At 41.2% G+C, this 25242-nt stretch overlaps 4 protein-coding genes across 4 annotated transcripts; 2 read left to right on the top strand and 2 right to left on the bottom strand.

Moving 5' to 3' along the window:
- Window positions 1-453: 453 nt before the first annotated feature.
- Window positions 454-9063, top strand: retreg2 (reticulophagy regulator family member 2). The gene is made up of 9 exons (XM_042079817.1): window positions 454-767; window positions 1320-1423; window positions 1709-1739; window positions 1937-2066; window positions 2419-2503; window positions 3487-3624; window positions 4712-4800; window positions 5154-5289; window positions 5827-9063. The coding sequence occupies exons 1-9, from the start codon at window positions 517-519 to the stop codon at window positions 6660-6662; spliced, it is 1800 nt and encodes a 599-aa protein (XP_041935751.1). The 5' UTR covers window positions 454-516; the 3' UTR covers window positions 6663-9063.
- An 88-nt stretch (window positions 9064-9151) lies between these two features.
- On the bottom strand, window positions 9152-12744 carry LOC121698083 (tubulin beta-4 chain). Its single transcript, XM_042079836.1, has 4 exons — window positions 12577-12744; window positions 10673-10781; window positions 10444-10554; window positions 9152-10327 (listed from the first exon to the last, which is right to left on the bottom strand). The coding sequence occupies exons 1-4, from the start codon at window positions 12631-12633 to the stop codon at window positions 9270-9272; spliced, it is 1335 nt and encodes a 444-aa protein (XP_041935770.1). The 5' UTR covers window positions 12634-12744; the 3' UTR covers window positions 9152-9269.
- A 947-nt stretch (window positions 12745-13691) lies between these two features.
- mdh1b (malate dehydrogenase 1B, NAD (soluble)) lies at window positions 13692-16455 on the bottom strand. The gene is made up of 9 exons (XM_042079830.1): window positions 16368-16455; window positions 16121-16233; window positions 15856-15990; window positions 15573-15715; window positions 14905-15425; window positions 14663-14804; window positions 14396-14571; window positions 14026-14165; window positions 13692-13816 (listed from the first exon to the last, which is right to left on the bottom strand). Exons 1-9 carry the CDS (start codon window positions 16441-16443, stop codon window positions 13790-13792), a joined length of 1473 nt encoding a protein of 490 aa, XP_041935764.1. The 5' UTR covers window positions 16444-16455; the 3' UTR covers window positions 13692-13789.
- fastkd2 (FAST kinase domains 2) lies at window positions 16427-23581 on the top strand. Its single transcript, XM_042079816.1, has 11 exons — window positions 16427-17727; window positions 17989-18092; window positions 18253-18361; window positions 18619-18742; window positions 19241-19380; window positions 19652-19824; window positions 19913-20076; window positions 20794-21021; window positions 21315-21387; window positions 21719-21833; window positions 22977-23581. The coding sequence occupies exons 1-11, from the start codon at window positions 17104-17106 to the stop codon at window positions 23103-23105; spliced, it is 1983 nt and encodes a 660-aa protein (XP_041935750.1). The 5' UTR covers window positions 16427-17103; the 3' UTR covers window positions 23106-23581.
- Window positions 23582-25242: the final 1661 nt, after the last annotated feature.

The following is a 25242-nucleotide window of genomic DNA, read 5'->3' as shown; positions in this document are numbered from 1 at the left end:
CAAACACTTCGCGATGGAGCATACAGTGTGTAAAAATTGTATTTGGGGCTTTCTGCTATATGAGAGCTATCACTCTACTATTATTCCCAGTCATTATCATGGAAAATATAATGTTCAGATATGCGACACATTATTATAATGGCATTGTATAACAACCTAGTAATAAGTATATTTTAAAATTTTTCAAATGTATTTATTTGTTGCTTTTATTTTTCCTTCCAACTTGCTGAGGCCCCCCTGGCACCCCCTCGCGGGCCCCCACTTTGAAAACCCCTGGCCTAGGATATAGGCACGGTCTAACCGTGTAACTGAATCCCTGCGAGGAATACTTGACAGCCCCTGTTTGTCCAGAAGAGGTCACTAAAATTCCAGTAAGAACGGTACTTAGCCGTAAACAAGAGACACGTGACATCGTGAGCCTGTAATATCGCTTCTTGCGTTTTTTTCTAATCCTTTGACGGATCCACCTTACCATACCCCGTGATCTGCACAACAACATAACAAAGTGGGGAAAAGATGGCGAGCGAGGAGGAGGCCAGACGCCCCTCCGTTTCCTCCTCTTCGGTAGGTCTTGAGGCCTTGTTCCCAGGCGGGGGATCTGACCAACCTTGCGGAGATGGGAACCCGGAGCTAGTGCGACTTCGTGAACGGCTCCAGGGCTGGTTGTCGCAGTATGAGCCCGTGGTGTTGTGGGTGCAGAGGCTACTTGTCTGGGAGAGGCCCTTGTACAGCATCATTGCTGCCCTCACGCTTAACACCATGTTCTGGTAAGAACTGAACGACAGATAAATATATCAGATTTATGAATAACGTTAGCTGTATTATGTTTCAAAGGAAGAAAGTTGCACAACATGTGCCTATTAATCTGTGACAGTAAACGAACGATAATCCCTGTAATATAGCGAGAAGCTAATTATTGTTAGCTTGCCAAACAGCTAGCTCTCTCACACTGTGAGCTCATCTGTTTCGTGAGCTACCGATAGCTAGCAATCTTGCAAGCGAAGGTTTTGGCAAGCCAGGTCGAAGTTCTCCGCCTCGACACTAGTTTATTTTATTGTAACAAAACATTGTGCTTGCCTATTTTTTTGTATGTTATAATGACTGGAATTGTCTGTATGACTATAATAAAATATATGGCATGTCATGTTTGCTCCCCAAAACGTATTACATGTGACCAGACTTGTGCATATCGTTAACTGGGTAATTGAAAACATCGCAGCAGTCTGCTTTGCCAGACATTTGTTGGAATATTGGAACGTAATCAAAGTCCACATGATTTGGAATTGATTTGGTTTGTTTGTGTCTGTGTACCTTTGTAGGCTCTTGTCGTCCACCTCTTTACGTCCGCTATTTCTTTTGAGTGTCTCTCTCCTTGGTCTCATACTCCTGGAAAGATGGAAATATAAACTCCCAAAAATGACTGGTATGTTTCCTCTATTACTGTACTGTATTCTGAAATGGTCATAAATGTGGTGTGTCTCTTGATAGCACTATATTGTGATTTTTACTGTAATACACTAACACTATGATAATCCTGCAAATCTTATGTAGGGTTTGCAATATTTCCCAGTATTTAGCATGGCTCTAAAATTGACATGATATTGGATGTCATTTATTCAGTGTCAAATTACAGTAGTGCGTATAAAAATGGTTTGCCTATGCTTTGAATAATTTCCCTGTCCCTTTGTGTCCTTTTTTGTCCATACAGTCCGGAATCCCGAGGCTGCCACTGTTGAAAGGTATTTATCTAGAGTAAACATTTGCATACCAGTAGGCTGAGCAACCTAGGCACAACTCCAGTACAACAATGCAACGCGAAACGTTTCTGTGATCAATTCTAAGTTATGTTTCTGGCCTGCTGTCTTAGTTCTGATTAAATTACATATGTTGCCTTGAGGAGATTACATGACATGACCTGCGTTGTGGGACCTTCTAGGGAGACCATGACTGTGCAACCTCGTCTTTTGAGCGTGGCCGAACTTAGCCATCACCTGGCAGAGAGTTACCTGACCTGCAGCCTCTACATCCAGGAGATGCTCCAGTTCAAACAGCAGAACCATGGCAAGGTAAAGTTTCAGCACAAATATTGCTTGCCTTGCTTGAGTACACTACTTTCACCCACAGCTACTCTTACGCACACATATATGCTCATATGCTCATGTGTGCAAGCACAGAGATATTCAAATGTACAGTATTAACACAATTGGTGGTTATGAAAGCTAACAGTTACATGGTCTTTTAGGGGCTACCTTGCATATTCACATGTTGCTCACTAGGTTGGCCGGCATATTAATCTGAGAAGATATAGTTTTGGGAACAGCAATAGTGTAGGCATAAGTTTGTGAATGTATGTAATATATCTTCCTAGTGCTAGATATATTGTATGTAATATGTTTTTCTTTTTTTTTTGCCCTCCAGTTCTGTGCCATGATGTGCTGCGGCTGTTTAGTTTTGGCTATGGTTGGTCACTATGTTCCAGGAATTATGATTTCTTACATCATCGGTAAGTTCATCCTCCAATCAACAACATTCCACTGACACATTCTCAAAAGAAAACTGACAACTGAGGCACTGATAAATGAGGGAGCATGCATACCCTCACGCCTGTCATGATAACTTAGTTAGTTGGTGGTAAAAAAACTTGCCAGTCACACATTGTTTGAACTTTGCATTTGTGGCTGAGTTTCCTGACCCATTTCTTAGTTTACACTGGAAATAGCCAGTCTTATCAGCCACAGCTGACCGTGACCTTGCTATGTCATCCTGGCCCCGTCTGAAATGCACCTGATGTTAGTTTGACTCCGCTGATCTGGGTCATCCTAGTATTGATTATGTTTATCAGTTGCGTTGCGGCGTGTGTCGGCATGGAAACCTGTCTCCACATGAACCGCATACGGATAAGACTGCACAAGACCGACATGCCAGTACAGCTGTTTATGTCACAGTGTTCTTATTAACCCACTTCAAAGACTCCTCTCCTTCGTCCAGCATTGACCAACACTCCAAAAGGCAGGAGAATGACAGTTACCTTTTTCAGAATGAATTTAAAATGCTAAAAGCAGTGGCCACCACATGGGTTTAGTATGCAAGATGTTCAAAGAGTAAGTTTCGCACATCCAAATGTCTGACCTGGGAGCAGGACAAACAAACGACCAGACAAAAAAGAGAAAAAGTCCGCTTCAACCAGGGTTTTCTGCTCCCACTTGTTTTTATTTTTCATGACGTTTCGGGTAATCACCCTTCTTCAGACGTGACTTCAGACTTCAGACTTCACGTCTGAAGAAGGGTGATTACCCGAAACGTCATGAAAAATAAAAGTGGGAGCAAACCCTGGTTGAAGCGGACTTTTTATCTTTTTTGTTTCAGTATGCAAGATGAACATGTGCTAATAAAAATAAATATCTTGAGTGTATAGTAAAATGATTTGGTGAAACTGTCTGCTGAGTTTAAACATTGTGTGTGTGTGTGTGTGATTACTGTACCTAGTGTTGAGTGTGTTGCTTTGGCCACTGGTTGTGTATCACGAGCTGATCCAGAGGATGTACACTGGCCTGGAGCCCATTCTAATGAAGTTGGACTACAGCATGAAGGGGGACACCCAGCATCGCAAACACGACAAGCGCAGTGAGTCTCCCCCCTAAACTCCCGCAGTGAGTCTCCCCCCTAAACTCCCGCAGTGAGTCTCCCCCCTAAACTCCCGCAGTGAGTCTCCCCCCTAAACAGAGTCGACACTCTCATTTTGGCCCATCCCCTTTGATTCTGTGCCCTGCAGCGACTTATACAGTTACTGCATAATGAGGCTAAGCATTATGGGTTTCAGTAAGCTGTGCAACTTCCGTCATTGCTTTATTTGTTCTGGCTTCTGGATTCATTGTAGCTCGCTTGTCAGCAGTTGGTAAACAAAAAGTGACTGATAATCAGGCTCACACAAACACACACACACACACACACATTGTAATCACATCATGATTTTGATCATGACTTTGAGATCTTCTGTATGATGAAAAGTGCATTATAAATAAAATGTATTATTATTATATATTATGATTACCATATTTAATTACTATAAAAATATCTGTGTCGCTAGATATAATTCACAGGCTACATATTATGGCGTCAGGCAGGAACCTTTGCCCTTTGCTTAATACAATTTTTAAAATACAGATTTCTCATTATCTGAAACCTGCTTACCTACTGCGGGTATTAACTTTGGCACCACATTGGTACTTCCTCCATTGTTTTCTATGTTTCTATATTTGATATTAGCGTTCATTTTTTATGTCTAATCTGTGAAGTGAGATTGCCAGTCGATGACTCAACGTATTAAGTGGCAGAGGTCCACTGCCTCACCAGAGCATTGTGTCTGTCTGCTCCTGATCTTGACTGTTGCTTAAACATTGTTGCTATGGAAACCATTTCTCTCCATGCAGTTTGTGATTTTAGTGTGCCACAACTGAGGCCAGTGAATTGGATTCAAATGCATTGAAATAGTGAATGTGTGTCTTAAGTTGTGCTATACTGTGTGTGTGTGTGTATTAGATGTTGGTAAATGCTGATAGATTAGTGTATGCTTGCCACAGATGGGTATACCTATGCAACTTTCATCTGTTTATGTGTGCGTGTGTATCTGTTGGTGAGTGAGCCACAGAGGTGTATGTAGTGTTGATGTACTGAAGTCCCTATTTGTGTGTGTCTGCGTGTGTTTCCACAGAGGTAAAGAAGGAGTCTGAGGAGGGCGATGAGCCGCGAGCTGAGACGGAGAGTGAGAGCGAGGAGGAGCTCTCCTGCTTCGCTCCGACGGTGAGCGCTGAGGCTGCTTTTTCCCACGCTGCACAAGGCCATTGGCAACAGCAGTAGTCAGGGACATGACATGAGATATGATGAGATTAGCCAGGCGTCCGCATGACTAGAATGGTGGAAAGAGTCGGGGAATCGAGTAAAATGTCCTCTTATACTCCGTCTGTGTTATTGTCAAACTAAATGTATAATAACTCAAGCTCGTTGGTTGGTAGGTCATGGAGTTTGATGTCTCCAAAACAGATTGGACATTATAGGGATGTGGCCTTAATATTAACCTTCACAGATGAATGGGAGCTCATTGGCCTATTGGATTGGAATTCTTCTCTGATTGGTTGCCGTCTCCTTTGATGTAGGTGGATGTGAAGACCACAGCATTGGCCATGGCCATCACAGACTCGGAGCTGTCTGACGAGGAAGCGAGTATCCTAGAGAGTGGCGGATTCTCTGTGTCCAGAGCCACCACCCCACAGCTGACCGACGTCTCTGAAGGTAAGAAATGTTATAGAAACCATATCATGACAGCAGCAGTGTAGTCTATGGTAACTATGTAGTAGTTATTCAGCAGCCCCAGTTATATGCTGATAAACAAAATCTCTGAACTGTACACTATGGCCACATTGCTTTGATGTGGCGTTAACACATGGTGCGGTGGAGTTCACTGTGCAAATATTTGTAATACTTCAGACAAAAGTGTGATATTGGAAATACATTAAGTGGTACATTCTGTGTTAAAATGTATAACACCTGCATTATGAGTCCAGTACAGATTGCATCATACATTTATTGTAGTCTTTTGGACCTAATGTTTCTTAAGTGTATAATCTCTTTGAAATTCTTGACGAATGTGTTAAAACATTAGGGTCTGATTTCTCGTACATGGATTAACCTTATTCCAAGAAATGAGAACTTCAGTTAAGGCATTCAATGAACATAAGCATTTAATTTAGGATTAGTCTTAATTTGTGTCAGAAACTGGCCCTGTAAAATATGACTGTGATGTGAAACATTGTGAAATTTGCCCCACAGACCTGGACAGGCAGAGCATGAATAGTGAACCAGAGGAAACGTTCTCTAGAGATCTTCCAGAGTTCCCTTCTGTGGACGAGTTCCCTTCCTTGGAGCACGGTTTGTTCCACTTCCCCCTGGGTGCCTCCGCACCGGCAGAGAGTTCCACGGTAGAACATTCAGAGACGGACTACCAAAGCGCCGCCAGCCTGCTCCTTCAACATTTAGCGTCCCCTCTCCATTTCGTCAACACCCACTTTAACGGGCACGGCAAGCTGGCCGGCACTAGCCAGGCCGCTGCGGTCGGATCGGTGAAAGAGGAAGAGGAGGTTGGCGATGAAGGAGAGGTGACCCCAGAGGCTCCTGGCCCCAGCCGCTCCCTGGAGGCGTTGAGCGAGGAGATTGTGAGCACGGCCATCTCAACCGTGGTCCAGAACACACTGTCGGCCCTGCTGCGCACCACTGAGGCCATGGAGGCGCCGTGCATGGAGGAGTTCATGCCCACCGAAATGCCCCCATGCCCCATGGAGTCCACCCTGGAAACCCCTGACAGTGCCGCCGCCGCCACCACCACCACCACCACCACCACCGCCGCCTCTTCTGCCCTCCACCACCACACAGCACCTATCAGTGGTGAGGAGAAGGAGGATGTGACCGGTGAAGCCAGCGCAGACGAACTGCCGGACGTCACGCTCATGCCGGCCGAGGAGGAGGACTTTGAGCTTCTGGACCAAAGCGAACTGGAGATGATGGACGAAGGCTTGGATTTGGGCCTTGACGGACAGGGTGTGGGTACAACAGCCTCCACAACGCCAGACACACCAGCCAGTGGCGATCAGCACCCTCAAATGTCCTAGCTTCCTATGCCATCCCACGATCCCCTGTTCACCCTTCTTGCCTGTACTAAAATGCTCCTTTTATTTATAGTTTTATGTAGATACACCATATATACCAACGTATACACTTACAGATGGGGTCTATCAGGCACAGTCAGTTAGTCCTTTGTGTGTGTTTGTGTGTGTTTGTGTGTGTGTGTGTGTGTGTGTGTGTGTGTGCTCGCTCGTGTGTGTGGTTTTGGAAGTGGGAAATCACTGTGACTGACCTGGGTCTGTATTATGAAGACGTTCAATGAGTGGCCCATTTTACGTTTTGTGTGCTCTTGAGGTGCCCCATTGTTTCTTTGAAGAAAAAAAAAAAGTTTCAGCTCTTCTCTGGTAGCGTCATGTTGATGTTCATTGTGCAGGATTGGAACCAGAACTTGCTGATTGCTGCCCCCTTAGAATTATAAGGTTCTATCTGCCATTTTTAATCAAAATTGAGTTATATTCTTATTCTGACAACTTCTAACAATATTCTTATTCTGTGACAACATAATAAGGTGAGGTCAGGTGTTGTTCGGCTTGTTCAACCTATCAGTATAACTCTATGGAATTCTAAAACTTTGAAACTCAAAATCTCATAACTACTCAGAACACAGATAGAAGCTTATAATTCCAGGGGTTTCCAAAGCCCCCTCAGAATGAACATCATCATCTTTGCAGTTGTTTTTTTAAACAACACTGTGGCCTGATTGTCTCAGGTTGGAAGTATGTGGCATTGAACCAGTCTTTTCTTGTTTTATCCTGACGGTTGTCCTTTTTTATCTGGTTGTGATTCTGAGCTGATGAATAGGGGTTCATAAATACTAAACTGGGGAACAAGACAAGCAAACTGAAGTGATCATGTGTGAGTGATGAGGTGTGATTGGTGCTCACGGAAATGGAATTGGATCCCTGATGTTACAATGTTAACATTTTTAATGTTTTTTTTTTTTTAATAGAGCTGAAATAATATAAATATACAGAGGAATATATCAATACAATTATGGTATATAAATGTATACACATATATTTTATTTTATCTCTAAGGTCATATTGGGATGTTTTATTTAAAAGGTGTGGTCAGTGTACTTTAGTAAGAGGAAGACAACCCTCCCAAACCTTTTTTTTATTATTATTTTTTTCAGGACATCATACCATTTGGCTGTCATTATTAAAACTAGACTTGCACAGTTTGAACATAGTCTTGTTTGCTTTGCATGGAAGACAGTGGTGGAATTGACAGATAACTGACAATCCCTCGCCATCAACTGCCAAATAAGAGCAGATGGGGGAGGGGCATTTTGCAGTAGACTTACAGTTTGTGCTCTGTATGCATCTCCTATAGCACTTAAACAAGAGCAAGATTACTGTTTTGTTGTTGCAGTATAATCTTATTTCAAAACAAAAATAATAATCATACTTAACTGGCAACAATATGTACAGTGTGTTCCAATGCCCGCCCCCACCCCACACACACACGTTCTAATCATGTTTACTGACGTGAGCTTGTTACTAATGGCTTAACAGTAGGAAAGAACATTGGATACAATCAGGTTTCAATCATAATCCCATCAAAGTAGAGGCACATTTTGACCTGCCTTTAGCCCCTCTTCAGAGATGTGGAATAGTACAATTAAATTAAGCATTGTTGTCATTCATCTTGATGTTAGTTTTCTATTCATCATGAATTAAAGTGCTTCTTAATTTTATGTCCTGTTCTGGGTTCCATTCCTATGGTCCACTGTGCATGATCTTGGGATTGGAAAAAGCATTTATGTACACCACTGTGGTTTGTGTTTGCTTTTTGTTCATGGAGCTGTATTGAAGGCCTTTTGAGTCAAGCATGGGATGGTTAACAGTAGACATATTCATATACCTCTGTTCATTCCTAGATCATGTGATCTGACAGGCATTTTGTACAACCCCTATATATTGGATATCAGTGCTTTGGTTTGCCTTCAACAAATTATGTTTATTATATATTTCAAGCTATGATTATTTTAATGGAAGAATGACCACTCAAAAGCACGTCATTGCTATAATTGACTGTGAATAACCCAACTTGATTTTACGAGTGAAACTAAAAGTAACATTTTAAGTTCAAGATAACTTTTGTAATGTTCACAACATGCCACCCGTCACAGAAAAGGTTATCACATGTCTTAGATGATATTAAGACTGCCAATTGGACATTCTACATGGGAGATGCTTTGGTTTATATTCATATTCAAGAGAATGTTAAAACTACTTAATGTACATGAGTATGTAAAATCAACTGAAAAAACTACAGTATGTTTTTCAAAAGCAATTTTCAACTGTCATGTTCTGTACTATAGAAATGTATGTGTTTGCTCATGCTTTTACTGCTTCTTGACCTATAAAGGCTCTTAAATATTCAGATGAATCTCTTCTTTGAAATCAATTCTGTGAAACAAAACTATTCCCACATGAGCCTAGATTGATGACAAAGAGCAGATTCCAAAAAGTGGTTTCTCGAGTTTTAATACAAAGTGAACACATACACAAGGGAACATAAAACAATCAAAGAGAACAATCAGAACAATCAAATAATCAGTCGGAAGAATGAGAGAAGCTTTTTAATCTTCACTCGATGTCCTCTTCACCCTCCTCAAACTCGCCCTCCTCCTCGGCAGTGGCGTCCTGGTACTGCTGGTACTCAGAAACCAGGTCGTTCATGTTGCTCTCGGCCTCTGTGAACTCCATCTCATCCATGCCCTCTCCGGTGTACCAGTGCAAGAAGGCCTTGCGGCGGAACATGGCTGTGAACTGCTCCGAGATGCGTTTGAACAGCTCTTGAATGGCTGTGCTGTTACCAATGAATGTGGCGGACATCTTGAGACCCCGAGGTGGAATGTCACAAACAGCCGTCTTCACGTTATTGGGGATCCACTCGACAAAGTAGCTGCTGTTCTTGTTCTGGACATTCAACATCTGCTCATCCACCTCCTTCATGGACATGCGGCCACGGAAGATGGCTGCTACCGTCAGGTAGCGTCCGTGACGAGGGTCGCAAGCAGCCATCATGTTCTTGGCGTCGAACATCTGCTGGGTGAGTTCAGGCACGGTGAGGGCACGGTACTGCTGGCTGCCACGGCTGGTGAGGGGAGCAAAACCAGGCATAAAGAAGTGCAGACGGGGAAAGGGTACCATGTTTACTGCCAGCTTGCGAAGATCTGCATTCAGCTGTCCTGGGAAACGAAGGCAGGTGGTGACACCACTCATGGTAGCAGAAACCAAATGGTTGAGGTCGCCGTATGTGGGAGTGGTTAGCTTCAGGGTGCGGAAACAGATATCATACAGGGCTTCATTGTCAATGCAGTATGTTTCATCTGTATTCTCAACTAACTGATGGACAGACAAGGTTGCATTATAAGGCTCTACCACTGTATCTGACACTTTAGGGGAGGGGACTACGCTAAAGGTATTCATGATGCGGTCTGGGTACTCTTCACGAATCTTACTAATCAACAAAGTTCCCATGCCTGATCCTGTGCCACCACCTAAAGAATGCGTAAGCTGGAATCCCTGTAGACAGTCGCAGCTCTCTGCTTCCTTCCTGACAACATCTAGCACAGAATCCACTAGTTCCGCTCCCTCTGTGTAATGACCTTTTGCCCAGTTGTTTCCAGCGCCACTCTGACCTGTACATAAAAATAAATAAAGTACCATAACAATCATGCACTAAAAACACTGAGAAAAATGAATTACTGATCATACACATCTTTTCAACAGTTGTGTGAACAGTAATCTGTCATACCAAAGACAAAGTTGTCAGGCCGGAAGATTTGACCAAATGGCCCTGAACGGACAGAATCCATGGTTCCAGGCTCCAAATCCACAAGGATGGCACGAGGGACATATTTCCCACCTAGGAACACAGAATGTAAGAAACCATATTACAGTAAACCATCAATGTTTCTAGATTATGTAATATACCACTGATTGAACATTTGAATCCTACCATAACTTGTTTTGTGCGGTCTTACCAGTTGCCTCATTGAAGTAGACATTTATTCTTTCCAGTTGTAGATCACTGTCTCCGTGATAGGTGCCAGTAGGGTCAATGCCATGTTCATCACTTATCACCTCCCAAAACTGAAATGAAAATGTGAGTTAACAATCACTCAGAGGGACATACTGCTCCGTATGCGATGATACATTAACTATGATGCTCTGGCATATTGCACTGCATACTGCATTGGTAACATTACATTTAAAGGTTTCCCACTTCTCATGGAATGTCTGGATATTATAAAGTATATTCCAGATATGCAAAGTCAGGGAATTTGATCATTTTGGAGTCTAAATCAGGGAATATCCGGTAATTTTGTATTAGTTTGCGTCACATGACGTCACTGTAACTTTCACGTGCCATGTTTGTGCCCACAGCCACACCATTCTCATTTCCTATGGTTACCGCTGTGTTACCTAAGGGAAAGTCACAAGATCGTGCAGTACACCTGGATTATCTGTGCTGTTGGCTGTAATAGCATTACTTGCTTGCCGTGATCAAATAAATATTTTTGGTCTCCTGGTGCCGTATTTTTGCGTCCTTTACCCATCTAGCTATGGCGTAGACTAGCCTGCTGCTAGGCACTGGTATGCAAGGATAATCAAATGATCAGTTAACCGTTTCAGATATACCCTACTATTCAAATAGTAATATTCATATTCGTTTATTCTAAAACTCACGCAGTCATGGACGTTGTGCTACCATATAGCATAGCACTGTCACAGTAGAAGTTCTGCTAACGTTAAATAATGTTATATTTCAATCAATTGATCAATTTAGAATCCTGCTAACATGATAAACATCTCTTCTTTGTTCTGCCCGTGATATGCATTTGAGAGTGTAACGTTAGCCAGCACAATGCAGATAAATGAACATTAGGCTACTAACATTACTCTTGATAAATGAGTATGCACACACACACACCTATCTTGTAAGCCTTCAAGCCACTATTCCCACTGTAGACTATGGGGAAGGATTGCGGGAGAGTACAAAATGAAGTTGAGGGTAATAAATAACGATTACAACCGATAATAGCACTTTTTCCAAGAAGTCATTCATTCAAATACATTGTGTTTACTGCCAAAATATACGAGACCGGTCAAAAATATGGCGGCACTCTCCTGGAAGTGACATAATGTTAGAGCTAAGTTAGCTGGCATCTATGAATAACAGTTTAAAATGTACTTGCAGAAAAACGTTAATATAAATAAATTTCAATGCAGCATTGGTGTTTTATCGGGTTGTTAGCTAGCTTTTCCGATTAGCTCTAAGTTACAGCTTAGTTATGGTTAGTACTACTTATTTTTTTTAATGCCCATTTATTAATTTCCCGCTCTAAAAAAGGCTCCGACTTCACAACCCTAACTTTACTCTACTGCTCAGAAATCTTTTGTCAGTTAAGAAATGGCTATGTATCATTCATTTTAGTATTCGTTTGTCAGGCAAAAAAGACCTGGAATTTTAGATTTGACTTAAGAGTGTGAACCCTGCATTAAGTATTGCAAGAGTGAAATGTCATGTGTTGCCCTAGCTAAGATAGACAACTAACGTTATAGCTAACATGAATGCAATGGCTTGCAAAAAAAAAAAAAAAAACAGTCACTTGAACTTTAACTTCACTGGCTTGGAAACCAAGCATACAAAGGTGGCTACTGCTTGCATTGCTGGATCTTTCAGAGCTAAATTAGCCACATTTCGAAAAATGCACCTTCAGTAACGTTGAACAAAAAAAATAATAATCTAGAACTAGCTAGCATAACTGCTAGTTGACTTTAGCATGTTAACAAGGGCACTAAGCTAATGTTAGCCACACCGCCAATAAACTCAATAAATATTAATACTTGTTTCTACTGATATCTACCGATATCAGATACATACCTTCGCGCCTATTTGATTTCCACACTGGCCGGCTTGCAAATGAACAATCTCCCTCATTGTGGATTGTGCGAAAAATGTTAAACTGTGTTCAGAAATCACAAAGACTGCTTGCCTTGTCCGATTCAACCGCCAAATGTCCGTTGAAACGTTCGAAAAGAATGTCGGGTGCGCTGTGCAGTCAGTGTGCACAGAAATCAGTTTACATCATAGGCCTAATTTCAACTCTCAAGCAAATCAGCATGCATGAGCCTTTTATGGTTATGGCTATAGGATTTGGCAGATGCTTTTGTCCAAAGCAACTTAAAAGTTAAATTAACAGTGAACAGTTTTACAGTTGGTGGTAGAAAAACAACAGCTAGAGACAATGTGGTTTTACTCTGGGAAAGTAAAAAGAGACACATTCATATGGATTTTAAAGATATCCAATGTAGTATTTTAGCTCTTGCAAAAAAGTATACAACTACAACAAATGTTACAACATTAATGATTTTTTCTGACGTTGGCAATCTAGAATTTTGCACTGGAAATGAATGGAAAAAAATTGACAGCAGGTTGTTGGTTTCACATTCAGTGGGATCCAAGTTAGTACAAAAAAAAAAAAAAAGAATCCAAAATGTATATGTCTTCCTAAAATAACACAATGGTACTGATAGCAGCAAACTAGTTAACATCATTGGAAAAAAAAAAAAAAAAAAACAGCTCAATAGAGAGCATGTTATTCTTTTGCTACAACTCCCTGCTGCTGGGGAAAACTCCAATCCAAAATAGAACCCTATCCAGAAATATTTTAACTAAGGACAAGGTGTAACCTCTGCTTTAGGCGAATGAAATGTCATGAAAGAACTCAAGTAATGTGATGGGGCCACCACAATGACAACAGCTAGTTTGTTTTGCAACAAATGTTGCAACAGATGTAATTATTGTTTTTGTCAGACAGGTTTTAGCCATGTGACCTCAAATAGCCGTGATTGTGTAAGGGTCCGGTAAAATGAAGAAACGGAGGTAGGCCATCTTGTTTAAACCACAGCCCTTTTCCTGGTGTATTATGTTTTCTGGTTGACTGCAATGGCAGGTATGTGGTAGGCATTTTCATGTCACATAGACACATAATTCAATTCAGCTGAAATCTGATAAGCTTGTTTATTACAAACATTAACCAGCTCTGTTCTGCCGGGTATTCAAGGTCTCATCATGGAGGTGTCCCAGCAAATGTTTAACTGCATACGGTGTTTTCTTTCTCCTGGGAAAAAGAAAACACAAATTATGCAGTAAATATACACTGTATTAAGTGAAAGAATGATGGAATGTCTTGAACTTGATGACCCGAACTACTGATGAATGTAACCGAAGAAAGAACTACAGAGCTTAAAAAACTACAGAACATGTTAAATACTTACGAGAAAAAACTATTTCAATGAATGATGTTTGCAGCACAACATCAGTACTTACTGTTTTCAGCTGACTGATTGAGTCCTCAATTCTGATCCTCAGTTCATCAGAAATAGCCAAATTGGGTACAACAGACCACTGTCCACAACTGAAGACTACAGGCATTGAAACCACTAGGCCTTTAGGAACATTGTACTCTCCTGAATAAAAATGCAACAGGGACCCGGTGAACTTAGTTCTTTGATAGATTCACTAAAGTAAATCATGTATGCCTGAGCAAATTGAATGTGAAACTTGCATATTTAATGTATACCACAGCGTAAGAAAATCCCTTCTGAATAATACATTGAATGGTATGAATACACTGCATTGCAACTCGTGCCACCCACCAATAATTAATGGCAGCTAGCATGTGGTGATTGGCCTTTACCTCTGCTGATTATTCCCAAAGAGAAAACCTCTTTAGGAGAGGAATTATTGTTCCAGGCCTTCAGGATGGCGCATACCCCATTTGTTGCTGACATGGCTGCAGGTCTTTCAGTCTTTGAGGTTACCATGGAGCGATGTAAACTCAGCAAGCTCATAATATCAGTCTCAAAACTTTTTCTTCAGAGATAAATAAACAACAACAACAACAGACATCTTAGTGTGATGCATGCAGACAAACACCATTATTAGTGAACACATTAGTGCTTACCTGTTATTTGACATTTCCAGAAGTGGCTGAGAAAAGTTGGGAGGTCTATAAATGGCACCTTCATATCGGAACACCCTTGCTCTTTGAAGATCCACATGGAAGCTGCCACTGATATTTCCCCATATGATGACATCTGTCACATCTAACAGGAAAATAAACATGCCATCACACCCGAGTTTGAGTTGCAGTATTGCTTACCGTAGAGAAAACAATGATGAGGGCTGAGCAGTGAGATATGATACCTGCTGATGTGACACCGAGCTTCTTTGCTATCTGTGCCCTTGCTTCATACTCCAGCTGAGTTCCCATGGCAACAAAGTGACTAGAGTCCACAGAAGGTGCATTCTCCAGAAGTAAAGAACACTTCAGATTGATGAAAGAGTCCCCAACAACCATCACTCGCACGTTTTTATGTGCCCTTGAATCAATGAGTTTTCCATAATTCTGGAAATTCTTGGCCACTTTCTTCATCACCGCCCGACCAACTTCTTCTGTTTGCCCCTCTTTTTCTTGCCCAGGTGGCCAGTCATCGAGGAAGATGATAAAATGAGCCTGGTGAAAGACATAGTCATCCAAGAAATTGTGTACAGTGATCTCGTGTAACTGTGGAGAGGAGAGATCCTCAGTCTCCATTTTGATTCCATGCAAGGCCTCCTCACTTCCTCCAACATCTAGGAGGTGGAGGCTGATTAGAGGAGCACTGGTGAAAACTTCAGAGTCAAACAGCAGAGGGATCAGGCTGTAGCATGTTGGGTGCAGGGCACTGCAAGTTAAAGGTGAAAGTGTTAAAGATTAGGTCCATGTTTATTTTAAAATGCCCCCTGTCTCTCTTCAATACTCTGATGTATTGCACCATGCAAAATCAAGTGTGTGTCTATACCTTGAATGCTTTGCTTGACACGGCACTCACCTGTTTATCCAAATGTGTAGAGGTTGAAGCAGGCTGTGCCCTTGTGCTTCCTCCTGCATAAATAGCTCCTTTGTCTGAAGGTTTTCTTTCGCAATTTTCAGCATCAAGTCTGTTGTCATGTCTGATGTAATTCCATAATAACCCTGGGAATTTTACAAAAACAAATCTAAGTTACTTCTGGCATTATAAGGAAATGTGTTGAGAAAATGTGCTTATACCGTATAGTAACAACAAACATAAACATAGGCTTGGCCTAGCCTACTCCCAGTGTAAAGATCTGTACCTGGACATGTTCCATGAAGTCACTGAAACCACCCAGAAGCATTCCTTTCCCCCCTCTATCAATAAGTTCTCTCCACACCAAAGGAGAGTGTTCATGCTCCCAGCCATTACTAAGGCAAGTCGTCTCTAGCCATTGCTGTTTACAGAGAAACAAAGGGAAGATGTTCACTAGAGGGCAGTGATATACCTACAATACCTCACTTCACTTGAATAATAACAGTAAAATCAAATTAGGATATCCAGATATAGACTGATTCCAAATTTACCTTCCATTCATTTGGATGTACACAAATTTTGTGAATACGAAAGTCGGGCAACTTCCTCTGAAGTAAGTCTGCAAGAAGCTCTGCTTTTGCATAATGAGGGCAATCTGCCTTGCCTTAGAAAAAGAAGAGGGGAAAAACAAGCATTGCTATTCCGAGGTAAAATGACAAAGAACAAATTAAAAGACTTGATTGAGTAGCATACTCAATTTCTGTGGATGTTCTAATATTGTGAGAAATTGGAAATTACCTGCAACAACAAATCTTGCCATGCTTCCTGTAGCAGTTCCAGTTGCTGGGTAACCGAAGGTCCTTCTTGACCTCATGACGAAAATCGTCTGTCATGGCGGCGCGCTGGTTACATGTGAATACAAAATGTGTTGAATAACTCTCAAGGGTAAATGTTCAGTCAACTCAGCTTGTGGACTATTTTGACCGCTACAGATAATATAAATTGTGAGAGCAGTTGTTTTGTGAGTATATCACAAATAACACTGACAAATGTGCTTGCTTCGTGTTATTTAGAGAAAGCTAATCTAAGTAGCAGCTAAGCTTGATACAGTCTAGAATGCTTCTAGCTAGGTGGGCAGGCAGGTAGGCAGGCAGTGTCAGCATTTTCTCCCAAGCTATTTTGCTTGTAAGTTACAGCTTTTGTAACTCAACTGTCTGTGAACAAAAACGTAAGCCAACTAGTTCACTTATCCCCGCCTTATATGTATATTTTACGGTAACGTCGTATCAGTTGGACGGATTCTAACATTAGCGTTAGAATGAACAACAGATGCTGTCGCTCAGGAATTATAGTTAACGTTTCAACTAACAAGTCAAGTACATCCTTGTTTACCATATGCTACTAACGGGTAAGTAGTTGACTTGATGTTCAGGCCACATAACTTAGATAGTATATCGGCTTGGTTAAAGTCTCGGCCACTTACTCAAGCTCAGAATTTAAATTCGCAACCCCCTACTTAACAACTTGAGACATAATGAATATCCGTAAGACAGGTGAGGAGGTATTCAGGAAAGCCTTGCTTTTTAGCAGGCATAGACCTCTCTTGGCACAGCTGGGCTCTTTACTCCACAGGGAGCATACACATAATAAAAGGCCAGAACAGAGATCAGCTTCCTCCTGGAGCTGGAATCACGTAGTAGGACCTGCTGTCAGCACAGTGAGGTACTACTCTCAAGATGACCACTTCAGTGAACGTTCAAGGCAACCCCGGGAGTTGCAAAAACCCTCAGAGTCACTGTCAGAACACCAAAAGCCCAACAAGAAGGAGAAGAAGAACCTTTTCTTCCGGCAGCTGGACGAGTGCTCCTCTCCCAGTGATGTGCTGGATCTTGTCACTCACAACGCACAGACATACCGGCGTGTCAGCAACAGCCTTTCGCGCATTTGGGAGACAACAAAAAAGATGTCTGATGATTATCGGGGTTACGAGCTGAAGCTGATGTTTGAACACCAGGGCTTTGAGGAACTGTGCCAGGGGGTCATCATCGAGGCTCCAAAGATGCGGACTGAGGATATGGCCTATAGTCTGCTGGCGCTGGTCAGGCTGGGAGTGCCTCAGCGCAGTAGAGTGGTCCAGATCCTCCTGAGAGTCATTCAGGTAACTAGTCACTAGTCGGTCTTTGGTTACGACATCACAGTATTAATGACTAAACACACTGTTGGTAAGTGTATTGCTGTGGTGTCAGTTCAGCCCTGTGCTTTGATTGCCCATAATCCTGGTATGATGGACCGTAGACTGGTGTAGCCATCATTTGTTTGCTCAACTATAATTTTTAAAGGATTTCATCTGGAAGAAGGCTGTTTAAAATGCAGGCGAATATTCATTACTTGGCTAACTGTTGTATGTTCCCCTCAACAGGAAAACTTGAACCATTTTGACGAGCGGTCTCTTTCGGTTCTTGCTGGAGCTTTAGAACTAATGGACCCACTGCAGAATGTTGAAGCACTTAAACAAGGGCTCAGGTAATGCGGTTGTTTCTCTGAATTTGTATAACCTCTTTGGCTTTTAGGCCTTTTATATAGGCCTAATAGATATTGGAATGACGGTCATTGAAATATCTTTATCTTCTCTTTCTCCCTGATGTTAGGTCTGTATATTATTTAATATTCAGTTTTTTCCCAGGTTGAAGCTGGAGAATGACATCTCCCTGATCAAGAACATACTTCCCCTTCAGTCAGTTATGCGTGCAGTAGGGAAGGAGAGTTCAGATGAACTGAAAAGGAAATTGGAGGCAAGAAAATAAATATTCTTCTCTCACAGCTAATTGTTTGAAAAGTTGTACTTACTACATATTTTGTGTTTACTTTATTTAAAATCCTTACACCTGCATGTTTTTGGTGTCAGATCTAAACATGTTAGGTGAACATTGAGCTCTGATTTTGTACTCGGCAGGCTCAGATTCTTTTTAAAGGCCACCTGCTGTGAAGATCTGAGCCTACTGTACATACATAACTTTGTGACATTTGTATCTCTATTTTTCTTTTACAGAAAAAGGCCCTGGGCATGGCCAATGATTTCACACTTCCCAATGCGCAATACATGCTTGCCTCAATGGCTATTATGGGACTAAACTCAAGGCCCCTGTTGGAAATTTGCTGTAAGAAGATAGAGGGTAAGAAATCAATCCATGCTGAATCAAATTAAAGCAATGCATCAAATCTTTTTGTGGCACTCTCCCATCACTAGTTTGTTTGGATGGAAACTGTATGACAGTAGCGGCAGCCAAGAGATTGGCAAGAGGGCTTATGATGTTATGATGACTTTTCATCCTGGTTGATTGGTAACACACATAACATAACTTTGTTTTCAGCGTATATGAAGGTATACACCTGAGACAACCCAATCTAATGCCATTATGAATGGAGATGTGTTGTCTTAATATAGTGATCTTATTTAAAGGAACTATGTGGAATTCTTTAGGCTTTGAGTTTTCATGAATACCGCCACACGGCACTCAACATGGAGCTTGTAAGGTGCATCGCCCCATTTAAATCATATGCTTCTGTGTGTTGACTGCCCATCAGGATGCATGTATGTTGTTTTTACACTACCCATTCTTTCCACCCCTATGTCTTCAGTAACTTCAATAACAGTAATTTGTATGTCCTAGAAAATGTACAGGGGATTCCATTTTCCAGACTCATGATGACCCTAAAGGCATGTCAGGATCTGCACTATAGGAACTATTCTCTGCTGTCATCCATTGCTGAGTATATGGCAACCAGCTGTGCCATGTGGAAAAGTAAACAGGTAGTGTGTTTTGGGAATAAAAAAAAAAAGGGTTCAGTATGCCATTGAAAAGTGTTGCATACTTATTGCCATTTGTTGTCAGTAAACAGTGTAGGGTTTAATCTAGTCCTTGTCTAAAACGTCAGTGAAGATTTCCATTTAAGAAAGCTTTTAATAGGCTTAGTCAGTGTACGAAAAACAGAAACTGTGTACAGTGTGTGCTATGTACCAGTTTTAACAGTCCAAGGGGTACATAAATGTGATAATTTGGTATTGACCGCTCCCCCTCAAGGTTATTTTGCTCCTTTTGGAGTTTGAGAAGCTGCATTTTCACCCTACCACCCTGATGGATAAGTTTGCTGAGCGAGTAATCCAGAACCCCGATGCCCTCACGCTTAAAGATATCCTCAGCATCTTGAAAGTCTACTCTCAGCTGAACCACGACCTAGGGGATCACAAATCAGAGTGAGTGTTAGCTCTACACTGAAACCTCAAAGGTTAAATAAGTTGATTTTGCGTTAAAGGTAGACATGGCTTCATGCTAACCCCACAGGTTTCTTGATGGCATCACACACGCTGTGGAGGCTTATCTAGATCGGCTTCACCCAGACAACCTTCTGAAGGCCATCTACTTCTTGAGCTTGCTAGAGCACTTTCCTGTTCTGCCACTGGAGAGACTCCTTCAGGAGGACACATTGGAGCAGCTTTTCAGCAATGGTACTGGTATGGCGTGACTGGAGTTTGGAATGGGAAATACAGAAAATGATATTTGAATGAAGTAAACTCTTTAAGAAGTGCACACTTTGAGGCATAGTGAGAAAATTCTCTGTTATGGTTGTATATTAGGATGCACGGATCAGTGCCTATTTGATATTCGATATTTGCCTTGTTGACTGGTATTGGCCTATCAGCAAATAACAGTAGTGGCTGATGTTTATCTGTCGCATCAATTCTGCACTAGCTAAATCATGGACCGGCGTATAGAGATATAATGCTATAAAGGGCCGAAAGACATGAAAATGGTTCAGCCATTTTTATAATAAATATTTTTTGTATTTCTGCCTCTAAAGGGTATGATTAACAAAAACAAAGTAAACAAACAAATTGTTATTGACATTGATTTTCGACCAAATTGTAATTTTGATCATCGGCATTGGCCCAAAATTTCACAACCCGTAAAGAATATGTTCTGTTACCATGAAATGGGTTTTAGGTTGGTAGTGATCAAATGAACATCACCAGAACAGTTTGACTCTGTGGAATATCATACCTGCCCTAGTGTTCTTGTTGTATAATATTTTTTTTATTCCAACAGTTTGTTTTCTTTTTGCATCATCAATGATTTTCTGTAAGGTCAGAGAGATTTTGTTACACTGTATGTATCCCATTGTTCTAATGATTGTGGATTGAGCGTCCCTTTCCCTCTGTCTGTAGACAATCAGAGAGTCTTGGGTCTAGAGCAGAAACTCCATGTTGTGGATATCTGCCTGCGGCTGGACCAGCCTGCTCTCCCACGTCCCCTGTCTGTTCCTCCCATCCTGGGTGACTTGCCAGCCCCACCAGCCCTGCCCCCTCCTCTAGACCTCTTCAGCATGTTGAAAAGCTTGGAAGGAGTGGAGACCGTAGAGGAACACCTGGTTGTGGAGAAGATATATCGTATAGGTAAGATGTCGTGTGCTTGTGCGTGTGCTTGAATTAGATATAAGATATGTGAAAGATCTATAGGTAATTTAAACAAAAGATTTTCTACCTGGGGAAACAATATTGAGATTGAGATTAGTCTTTTATTTATTACGTTATAATTCCAGTTATGTCCATAAAGTATGTCAAGTATAAATTATATTGTGCAGGCCATAATTTCAATTGTGGAAAAACAGCACAAAGTATTAGAGAATTGATTGCTATGAGAGCATGCAAGGTATATCTCTGTTTGTGTCCATTCTTAACATTCACAGATTTTGTGATCAATCTCTCATCTGAAACTTCTCATGGAGATAAACCTCTTCAGGATCAACATCCTCCTCGAAAGTAAGGCAGCTGAAAATGCATTCATTTGTCCATTCATACTTTTAAGTCAACCGTGCATTACATAATTCATACAATCGGTAGTGCAGCGAAAATGTATATTTTTAATTTCAAAAAGGCTGGACTATGGCACCTCTTAACTGCACAGCTGAATTGAGTTCAAGTTCTTTGTCAAATTATAATACATCTTCTTAAAGAAAGAAAAAAAGTTTAGTAAAACAATTCACATAGTCTACATTTATGTCTGCCACCAAAAGCCTCAGTATCAGTGACCCTTGCCACCAATAACTTTGCAAAAAGCTTTGGACCCACATGAACTCCTTCTCTGTTGCAGGCTGGCAGTGCTGTGTGTCCCCTCCTCTGCCTACTGTTTTGGAACCTCCCATGTGCGAGGCAGGATGGCCATGCAAACTCGCCACCTGAGAATCCTGGGCTACTCTCCTGTGCTGGTAAACTTCTGCCAACATACATACATACATACATACATACATAAATGCATTCATACACCGCCAGTCAAAGGTTTGGAGAAACTTTATAGACAGAATACCAGCTTTTTCGCAAAAGGGTTCTTTTTACATAATTGCAAAAGGGTTCTCGACTGTTCTAGAAAGAAATGGCTGATCTTTAATGCAATATCTACATTGCCCATTATCAACAACCATTCATCCAATGTTGCAAAGGCATTCTGTTTACTAATCTGATATCATTTTAAAAGACTAACTGAGAAAACATTGGAGAACCCTTTTGCAATTATATAAGCACATAATGTAATCTGAAAACTGCTGCCCTGAGTAAAAAAAAACATTGCAAACCATCTCAGCTGGTATTATGTCTATAATGGAGTGGAATGGAAATGTCTAAGTCTTTTCTGCCTCTGGACCTGGACGACTCTATATCATCCAGGATACCATGAATTTGCAGGCCTATTAACAAATTCTTGATCTTAACTTCATGTCAGTCAGGGAGATGAATCTAGGAGGAAATAGATTTTACAACAAGACAATAAGCATTCAAGCAAAATGATCAAAAGGAATGGCTTAAGAATTCATACTCTGGATTGTCCAGACCTCAATTCAATAGAAATGTTTTGGTTAGATCTGAAGCGGGCAGTACATGGCAGTTGTCCCTCCAATCTCTCTCAACTGGCTGAGTTCTGCAAGGAGGAGTAGACAAAAAACTTCAGAACCAGATGTGAGACACACTGGCTAATGGGTACAGAAGACGTTTGGTTGAAGTAGTGGTGCAAAAGGAGGTGCTACAAGAAATTAACTACATGGGTTCACATACTTTAGCAAATGTCATATTTGGAGCTAAACCACTTTTGTTGAATATGTCATGAAAATATAGAACTTTATTTTGTTTCTGTCTATTACTTGGAATGTTAGCTTTACAAATTAGGGTTTGGATGTGCATTATTAAATAATTTATGTTATTTATTTTTTTTGTGTAAAAAACAACTGACCATGTCTGAGGGTTCAAAAACGTTCAAGCAGCACTGTACATGCCCCCCCCCCCCCCCTCCATCACCATCCATCTGTTTCTTTCTCTCCCTTCCTCCTCATCTTTTTTCCCCACTTGTTTTTCTCTCCAAGGTGCCCGTGCAAGAGTTGGTCCTGCTGCCAGAGGAGCAGAGGTCCGAGATGCTGGAGAGGCTGGTGTTTCCCGAACGAGGAGAGGCGGGAGTGGAGACCGCTGCCACTCTGCGGTCAGGAGACGAGTGAGGTGTTGCGCTGTGACTGTGCAGTGTTCCTCGAGGGATCAACGAGTGCAACGCTAGGAGACCTTGGGCTTCTCTTTTCCTGAAGACCTGGTGGAATAGATGCTTCCAGAGGAAGCATTGTTTTGAAGATCTTGATGATGACATCACGTGTCATAATTTTGTGTATACCTCAATATATGTTTTGCCTTAAGAAACAACCATTACAGCTATTACCAGGGACCACATATGGTCTGGGGAAAAAACTCCCTTAAAAAGGGATCTGTTTATTTACAATATCACTGAATTGGTCTTTTAAAAACTAAATAGTGCATGGTGATGTATTGCTTGTTATTATTGTGGCTTGTATTTCAGCATCAAATTGTTGTCATTCAGATTGTTATTTAGACTAATACAACACAAATAACTGCACACTGAAAAGGTTCTGTGAAAACAGACCAGTTTTTCCAGGATTAAAGGGTGATATAACCAGTTTCATAAGCGATGTTCTCATGTGTTTGTTGGGATAATTGACACAATTGGAGATATCCTTGGTTCCACAAGATGGTACACTTGAGACTAAGCAGAAGCCGAGTTCTCTGCTTGCATGCAGTAGCGTCACATCAGACAGTCAAGTATCACTTGGAACGACAATGGACCAGATGAATGGCACATGTGGTCATGGAGTGCCATTGTTTAAGGTCAAGTGTGTGAGGTGTAGGAAAGATTGATGAAATAGAGATGGCTTATGCAATGCTATGAGCCAACAACTCTTAATAGCCACATGATTTAAAAACAACATCAACAATAACAGCATTTTAGTTCATTATAATCAAATTTAATTAATCATTAGTGTGTTTTTGATTTAATTTAAAGAACTGCATTTAGAGTAAGCTAGGAAGTCTGTCTTAATGGGAATTAATAACACATACAACAATAACACATATATTACAATGGTTGAACTGACCATGCTGAATCCCTGTTTTGGGGGATGTAATATATTCCCTCAACCCAATTTCCTCTAGTCTGTGCCCACTCAAAAGTGACCCTTACGAAACTGTGAAAAAGTGTCATAAACTGCAGTTTTCTGAGTATCAGAAACAAAAAAACTGCATTGCACTCACACTGCATAGTACTGCACTTTACTGCAGAAATGCAATATTTTGGACTTGAACATATTATTGTACTTCACTGTACTGCAGTGTACTTAAAAAAAAAAAACTGTATAGTATAACTGCAGTTGTTTTTTGTAAGGAGACACGTTCCCTCAGTGTTCATTAAATAAGATATCATAACCTCTCAGCCCAAAAAGTCACAATAGCTCTGCAGCCAGGGGCTTCTCAGTGGCTGAGCAGTTTCTTGCACCAGCACACTAGGTGGCGCTATTCACGGCACACGTATTATATTGGTAAATCAGAACAAGAAAGAGTTCCGTGGAGCTAACGACAGTAAGCGACAATAGTGGGAAATATGGCGGCAAAAAAGCGTCAAAATAAAGGTACACGAAATATCAGGTTTTGAAATTATTTTAACTTTTTGCACGGAATGGAAACGTTAAGCTGCAACTTAGCCTATGTAAATACATCTGCAAATGTTGTAATTGTAGCAGAGTTATCTTGCTAACATCCTTGAAATTAAATCAAAGTTACCTCATGGAACACCTTTCACATCTTTCCCTCCACCCCCTTATGTAGCCTACTATTACACCTTAATTCATTCAGCCTATCACAGCCTGACAGAGAGGAGAACAAAAACAGATAGAAGAGGGGATAATAATTTACTCCTAAATAGTTTTAAATTAATGACATCGGACAATGCCTACATACAATTATGGATGGATTACCTTTTTCATTAACATGACCCACTGTCTGCTAGTGTACTATCATCAGTGTGACAATGGTAGGCCGGTATGTGACTCGATCAGTTGACACTCCATGTGCTGGCATGTCCAAATGGGGAATTATGCATAAATATCTGTTTTCTGATGATTTCACCCCTTTTTAAGTATGCAGAACTTGTCGTTTTCACAGCCATACCATTTGAATATCATCAGTGTGACAATGGTAGGCCGGTATGTGACTCGATCAGTTGACACTCCATGTGCTGGCATGTCCAAATGGGGAATTATGCATACATATTTGTTTTCTGATATCTTATCATGT

Source organism: Alosa sapidissima, chromosome 23, assembly GCF_018492685.1.
Source record: "Alosa sapidissima isolate fAloSap1 chromosome 23, fAloSap1.pri, whole genome shotgun sequence".
Taxonomy (NCBI): domain Eukaryota; kingdom Metazoa; phylum Chordata; class Actinopteri; order Clupeiformes; family Clupeidae; genus Alosa; species Alosa sapidissima.
The sequence above is the reverse complement of the archived record's forward strand: the minus strand, read 5'-3'. Positions and strand labels throughout refer to the sequence as shown.

Excerpts from the sequence above, each read along its gene's own strand:
- retreg2 (XM_042079817.1), top strand. The coding sequence starts at position 517 with ATGGCGAGCGAGGAGGAGGCCAGACGCCCCTCCGTTTCCTCCTCTTCG. Across the intron at positions 2,504-3,486 it reads TATGATTTCTTACATCATCG|TGTTGAGTGTGTTGCTTTGG; the intron begins GTAAGTTCATCC and ends TACTGTACCTAG. Across the intron at positions 5,290-5,826 it reads GCTGACCGACGTCTCTGAAG|ACCTGGACAGGCAGAGCATG; the intron begins GTAAGAAATGTT and ends TTTGCCCCACAG.
- LOC121698083 (XM_042079836.1), bottom strand. The coding sequence starts at position 12,633 with ATGAGGGAGATTGTTCATTTGCAAGCCGGCCAGTGTGGAAATCAAATA. Across the intron at positions 10,782-12,576 it reads GAAATCAAATAGGCGCGAAG|TTTTGGGAGGTGATAAGTGA; the intron begins GTATGTATCTGA and ends TTTTCATTTCAG. Across the intron at positions 10,555-10,672 it reads CTACTTCAATGAGGCAACTG|GTGGGAAATATGTCCCTCGT; the intron begins GTAAGACCGCAC and ends CTGTGTTCCTAG.
- mdh1b (XM_042079830.1), bottom strand. The coding sequence starts at position 16,443 with ATGAGGTCAAGAAGGACCTTCGGTTACCCAGCAACTGGAACTGCTACA. Across the intron at positions 15,716-15,855 it reads ACTTCATGGAACATGTCCAG|GGTTATTATGGAATTACATC; the intron begins GTACAGATCTTT and ends TAAAATTCCCAG. Across the intron at positions 15,426-15,572 it reads CTACACATTTGGATAAACAG|TGCCCTGCACCCAACATGCT; the intron begins GTGAGTGCCGTG and ends TTTAACTTGCAG.
- fastkd2 (XM_042079816.1), top strand. The coding sequence starts at position 17,104 with ATGAATATCCGTAAGACAGGTGAGGAGGTATTCAGGAAAGCCTTGCTT. Across the intron at positions 18,362-18,618 it reads AACTGAAAAGGAAATTGGAG|AAAAAGGCCCTGGGCATGGC; the intron begins GCAAGAAAATAA and ends TTTCTTTTACAG. Across the intron at positions 21,022-21,314 it reads GGAGAAGATATATCGTATAG|ATTTTGTGATCAATCTCTCA; the intron begins GTAAGATGTCGT and ends TAACATTCACAG.